Source organism: Chaetura pelagica, unplaced genomic scaffold (genome assembly GCF_000747805.2).
Source record: "Chaetura pelagica isolate M959 unplaced genomic scaffold, ChaPel_1.0 scaffold757, whole genome shotgun sequence".
In the NCBI taxonomy this organism is placed as follows: domain Eukaryota; kingdom Metazoa; phylum Chordata; class Aves; order Apodiformes; family Apodidae; genus Chaetura; species Chaetura pelagica.
In genome coordinates this window covers 150,853-157,350 of record NW_009970727.1, presented here as the reverse complement: position 1 = coordinate 157,350, position 6,498 = coordinate 150,853, and the positions used below count along the sequence as shown (strand labels likewise).

At 49.0% G+C, this 6,498-nt stretch overlaps 1 protein-coding gene across 1 annotated transcript in view; it reads right to left on the bottom strand.

Annotated features, from left to right (window-relative positions):
* Window positions 1–4,859, bottom strand: part of FRS3 (fibroblast growth factor receptor substrate 3) — a 5,554-nt gene extending 695 nt beyond the window's left edge. The window contains exons 1-5 of the mRNA XM_010007107.1: window positions 4,794–4,859; window positions 4,101–4,287; window positions 1,969–2,130; window positions 1,239–1,396; window positions 3–460 (exon numbers count right to left, since the gene is read on the bottom strand). Coding sequence (XP_010005409.1) covers window positions 3–460; window positions 1,239–1,396; window positions 1,969–2,130; window positions 4,101–4,287; window positions 4,794–4,859 — 1,031 coding nt within the window. The remainder of the gene's footprint in view (window positions 1–2; window positions 461–1,238; window positions 1,397–1,968; window positions 2,131–4,100; window positions 4,288–4,793) is intronic.
* Between the last annotated feature and the right edge of the window lie 1,639 nt (window positions 4,860–6,498).

The window sequence follows — 6,498 nt, the reverse complement described above, 5'->3', positions numbered from 1 at the left end:
GCTGAAGCTCCCACAGCGGGGGCAGCGATGGCAAGTTCTCGTAGTGCAGCAAGGCCGCCCTGCGCTGGGGGCAGCCCGGGAAGCCTGAGTCCTCCCGGGGGATTTTCAAGCAGCCACCTCGGTGGCAGGAGGAGGTGCTGGGGGGCAGCAGGCCGTTGACATTCTCATAGACACACTGGGGGGAAGGGCAGTCCTCCTCACACTCGTTGTTGTTGTTGTTGGGGGGGCAGAAGCAGGTCGTGTGCTCCCGGTGATGCCGACAGATGTGTCTGTAGTTGGAGGTGGGACCTAAGATGAACTTAACCTCCCCTGGCTGCAGAAAGACCTGGGGATTTCGGTCTTCCAGGGAGCAGCTGTGGTTCCTATGGGGGAAAGGAGGGTGGACTTCAGGCAAGGAGTGCATACAATGTTGGCCCCTCAGCTCCTGATCACCATTGGCCGTGTTGACGTAGGTGTGGGACTGCAAGGAGAGAAGCAGAGGGACAGTGACAGGAGAAGAGAAGAGACAAGGGGAAAGCAGCTGCCAGCAGCTGAGATTCCAACAGGAATGGAAAATTCTGCGCTGGCTGATGAAGCAGGAGATGAAAGAACTTCAGAAGTTGAAAAGGTTTTGGGAAGGAAAAGGCAAGAGCCATTTCTGGAGTGCTGGGCTGAGGAGAGACAAAAAGGAGTCCAGCTGCAGAAGACACACAACCTTTTGTATGGTTGGTGCATCTGGCACAGAACAGAAAGTAAAGCCCCTCGTAAAACACAGCCTTGAGCAGCTTTCACTTCCACTCTGATAATGGTTGAGACAAGTTGGATTTGCAGGGGAAAATCTTATATTTTAAAACCAAGAATAAAGAGCTGAACATCAAAATTAAAACAAGCCTGAACTTGGGTACATTTCTGCACATCTGTCTGGGGCTGCAGCAGCAGCTGACAGGACAAGGCAACATGGCTTGGGCTCACAAGTGAAGTGCTGCTGTTAAATAATTGCCATGCAAATACTGGTGGATCAAGGAAGCCAACTCAGTCAGCCTTGACAGAGCACCTGTTCTAGTGAAGCATCAGAGAGCAGAAGTCTCCAACAGCAAAATGAAGTAAAAGAGGAAAAAAAGAAAAAAGGATTGACAAGGTATGTGGATCCCCTGAGTTTTGCTGGAGTAGGAGGCATCCAGAATTGCACAGGACTGTGAGCAAAACAAGCTGCTTGTTCATGGCTTGCAAACAGCAGAGTTTAGGCTATCTGGGTTTACCTGCTCCTCGGGGCCAATGAGGGCATGAGTAGAGTCTTCACCCACAGAGGAATGTCTCAGGCTGCTCACAGAGGGGTGGTGGGCTGCTGAGTATGGTAGGGTTTCTCCAGGGAAGCTGGGAAATCCATTGGGAAATCCTGGGACAGTGTACCCCAGGCCTGGGAGAGAATCAAATAAATATTAGAGCACTGTTTTTTGGTACAAAAAAGGGTTGACTTCATTTTCCCAGTAAGCTGGTCTCTTAACTGCACCCTGCAGGGCAGAATCAGCCTGCCTGGGGATGATCCCTACCATGAACTGCCCAGTACAAACACAAAGAGATTTTGTTTAAATCTATTTAAGTCATTCCTAACAAAGACAGGAATTGAGCAAACTTGAATTCTTCCAGATGTGGTTTCCTTTAGGAACCACCCAATGCTTGTAGGTGCTACTTAAAAAGAGGCCACGTGGCAGCAGTCCAGACAAAAACCAACTGAAGGGTGACACTCAGTTGACTATTTGAAGGGCTTTTTTTATTGCTGTTTCCTTGGAAACAAAACACACTGCAGAGAAGTGGGGCCTAAAAATAACTACTCCGCATGGGGGGCACACGTGGACACCAAGATAGGGGTGAGCAACAAGGCATGGGAGATCCACAGGCTGCAAAGGGCAAATGCACAGCAGCAATTGCAGATGTCACCCATGTCTCTGTGTCCCCTCCTCTCCTCCCTGGATGCTGAAGGAGTCTTACTGTTGGATGCCTGGGGGTTCCTGGACAGCTCCCGTTCCGTGGGGTGACTGTTCCTGGTGATGACAACAGGCTCCTCCACAACATTGATGCTGTTACACTGCATCAGGTCCTGAAGCAGATTAAAGATCTCCTCTGCTCGGGAACACTTGAAGGCAAAGATCCCTGCATGGTGACAGAGAGGAAGGTCAAATCCTGCTTTAACAAGAGTATATGTTATTCCCAGCTCTAAATGAACAGCCAATTCTGATTTCTTGTGCCTTGTTTCACCCCTGCAGCCCACAGCCAGAGGAAAGCAACCAACAACTTGGATTATTGCACCAAAAGAAACACAATGCCCTGGCTTCCATCTGCCCAAATCCTGCTTTATTCCAAGAAAAACAAGTCAGCACCCCAGTTAGTTTAAGACAATCAATCCCACACCAGCAGAGGTGTGAAAGGGACAGGAAAACTAGTTTAATCTCTATTTTATCTCACTCAGCACCCAGTCCAGCTCTCATTACCAGGGGAAAGTCTACCCAGTGGTAGCTGAACTGGGCCCTGTGGAGTGTGCATGTGAGGGAGGGAGATACTTCAAAGATGTGCAGAATTAAGCAGTGTCTCCCTAGCCCCAAGCTGGTGTGTGCTGCACCAACCAATCCCAAGCTGACACCCACAGACACCAAAGCCATGGCAACAGGAGCAGCATGGCAACAGCTGCTGCCCCAAAGAATAAGGATTTAAAAACCCTGGCCAAAAAAAAATGTCTGTATCTGCCTCAGATAAGGGGAGGAGCAGCATCAGGAAGGAGTGCTCCAAATAAAATTAAATCAGCAGGATAAAATCCTACAAGGAAGGGACAAAACTCATCAAAACACAACATCCCTCTCCTTTTCTGTCTGGTTTAAGAATGATGAGTAAATACCTGTCTGCTGAATATTTTTTAACAGATGAAGAGCAAATGGCTTTGCTTTACCCCCACTACCTGCATGTAAAAACACCCAAAACACAGCTATGGCAGAATTCTAATCCCTGATCTGCATCCTGCAAAAGGCAAAAGGGAAACTGAAGATGAGCAATTCCCATCACTGGCAACTGATAAGCACATGATTCCTGGAGAGGAAAACCCCACATAAATATTGAAAAGGAGCATCCAGCACTACAGATCTGCACAGAGCTCTGAGCAGTCATGTGGAGTCCTTTAGGTAAGGAGGAGTTTATAAACACAGAAACAGAATGAAGAAATATACTTTTTCCTTTTTTTTTTTTTTTCCTTTTCCCAGGGATGCAGATGCCAAGAAAATGTTCAGCTCTTTAAAAGCAAGAGAGACAGTCTGGTAAAGGAACTAACAGGCACCATTGTAAAACTGGAGTCTATTCCCAGGGCTGCTGATGATTTGGCACATACTCCTGGGTGACTCACTTCCCTTCTCCACCATGGCACCTCCATGCACTGAATCAGTAAAACATAAAACTCCTTCCCCTCCACCTTACAAACTGCTGCCAGACACAAAATGCAAAGCATGAAGGAGAGTTAGCACTACCTAAGGCAGGCAGAATGCCCTGAGAAAAACAAAATGTGCTCAAACAACTGTTGCTACTGACGTGTATGTGGCAGCTCTGTGGAAGAAGTGAAGCCTAAGAGGAACCTGCAGGAAGGTGTAGGTGATGCCCTGATGCCCTTTTGCTTTATCCCCAGGGTTAAAGGATGCTTAACAAAGCTGCAGTCTGCAAAAAGCACTTTCCAGCTCCTAAGAAGCAAAGTCCAGCAGCCCCTCCTGCCATCACGGTGCCTCGTTTGGTACCAAAGGGCAGAGCTGACAGTGTAACTGACATCCTGGCTGACACAAAATCCACCCCATCCAGTGCTCCAGCCTGCTTCCCCAATTACCTCATCAGCACGGATGCACCAGCAAAATGAGACCATTAGATTTATGCCCAGGTCCTGAGCCACGATGTTGTTCTCATTACTGTTTTAATCAGGAGTCTTACCCGTACGTGCATGCACACTCCAGCATTTTGGGAGAAGAGAGGTTGCAGAAGAACCTGTTGATTCATTAGATGCAGGAATTTGGGAAGACACAAGCATCAGCTCACTCTGGCTGCCTGGGAACAGCAACCTCAATGTTCCTTCCTCCAGGAATGTCCACACTCACCCTGCCCTGTCTGGCAGCGCCGGCCGCTCTCGAAGGAGAAGAGGTTGGAGTCGTATCCGTAGCGGCGCAGGCAGAGGAAGGGCCACCTGACAGCATCTCGCTTGTGCGTGTGCAGGATCAGCTCCATCTGGGTCAGCTCCATGATCCCAGATCCCAGCTCGTTCCCTTCATCATCCACGTTGGTCACCTGCAGAGGCCACAGAGCTCACAGCAGGGAACTCAGAGCATCGGGGGGAACCCACCCGTGAGGAGCGCGGAATTCCCACGGGTTCTCCTGCTCTGCACTGAGGGCCCTTTTTTCAGCTGGGACCATGAACTGGCTGGCAGGAGGCACGAAGCTGGCAGCCCTGGAGACTGTGTGCTTGGCAGCTCAGCTGCTCTGCCTCAACACTGACACTGGAACACAGCCCCGAGCAGCAAAAGGTTTCCCCTCCAGTTCCCCATTTCCTTGCTTGGCTCAATCTCAGTGCAGAGACAATTTCTATTGCAAAAACAAGTGTCTCTGCAGCAGAGACTGCTTAAAAATACACCCCAACAAACCAAAATAGTAACAAATTTGCAAATCTTGCTGAGTGAAAGACCTCTGCAAGAGCAGAGGTTTTCTCTCATGCCTGGAATCCAACCCATGCTGGGCTTTGCTAGAAGCTGGTGCTGCCACAGACCCTTTGGTGGGGATGCAGGTGCAATACTGACCTTAAACTTGGTGGGATGGTTGTCTGGGATGCTGTCTCTGCACAGACAACTGCAGCAGCTCCCCATGACTTCAGCAAAAGAGGTAATCCCTGGGCAGAGGACACAAAGCACAGCACAATTATAGAATCATAGAACTGTTTGAGTTGGAAGGATCTTAAAGATCATCCAGTCCCAACCCCCTGCATGGGCAGGGACACCTCCCACCAGCCCAGGTTGCTCCAAGCCCCATCCAACCTGCCCTTCAACACTGCCAGGGATGGGGCAGCCACAGCTTCCCTGGGCAACCTGGGCCACGGTCTCACCACCCTCAAAGGAAAGAATTTCTTCCCAATATCTAACCTACATCTCCCCTCCTCCAGTTTTCATCCATCCCCCCTTGTCCTCTCCCTCCCTGCCCTTGTCCAAAGTCCCTCCCCAGCTTTCCTGAAGCCCCTTCAGGCACTGGAAGGTGCTCTAAGGTCTCCCTGGAGCCTTCTCTTCTCCAGGCTGAACACCCCAGCTCTCCCAGCCTGTCTCCAGAGCAGAGCTGCTCCAGCCCTTGGATCATCTCCATGGCCTCCTCTGGACTTTCCCCAGTGGCTCCATGTCCTTCTTATGTAGGGGTCTCTAGAATTGGACACTACTTCAGGTGGGGTTTCATGTCTTGGAACCAACTCCTCCCACCCTCTCCAAACATGCAGCATTTACAGCCTTTATCTTCCTCAATCCCCCTGCTTGTGGCCCAATAGGTTTGGATCTCAAACTCCTCAATGTGTTCCTCAGTTAATGGACACTGTACAAGTGGCTAATTCAGAGGAACAACTTTCTTACCATTAGGCAACTGTTGGATTTTTTTTGAGGAGAGAGAAGGAATTCCCCCTGCTGTCCCTCTATCTCCTTTGGGACTTCATGGTAACCAGGTGGTAAGAGTCACCTAAAACACAATGGAAATGGTCCCATTTTCCACCTGACAAGGAAAACACAAGTAATAAATTAACATAAAAAAAAGCAAAACAAAGAAGATGAAAAAGCAGAGGGGGAAGGTTGCAACTGAAGTTGCCTTCAAATAACAGGGCAGGTGCAATTTTTTCTTTATTATGAATATAGAAATTAATTCTGCACAGGCCACTCCTGTAATTACTGAAAAAATATCCAGTCTACAGCTAAAACAACCTAAAAATAAGAGGTATTTTACTTCTTGGCTTTGGGATCCTACAGAAAAGTGGGGTTTCTCAGAGCTACTGTAGTGCAAATAAGAGTATCACTGAACATCTGAGGAATCACAAGTCTCTGCTCCTCAGGAATGTGAAGATACTTTCACTCCATGGAAGGTCTTTTGGAGTGAGAGAACCAGCAGCTTTTAAAGCAAGTGAACACAATAACTGTTCTGCTTTGGACTCTGAAAAGTAACAAATGCCAGAAAACATAAAACGTGAGCTAGCTGACAACAGCAGCAAGCAGAGGCACCAAGCAGGCAGGGCTGCAGGAGCTGGCAGCACTGCTGTCTTTGATGCAAACTTGAAGGACTTCACCTCCACTCCAGGGCAGAGGATTCAGCAGCAGGGAACACCTGAGGATGCCATGGTTTATTTGGCAAGGACTCCTAACGAGCTCTCCATCTGAGGTGTAAGAGAACAAAGACATGGATACCCAGGGGCCTGGCACTAGGGCAGTAAATACAATGAGGAGATGGGAAAGCTCCCGCTCTGCTGGGCCAGAATCCACC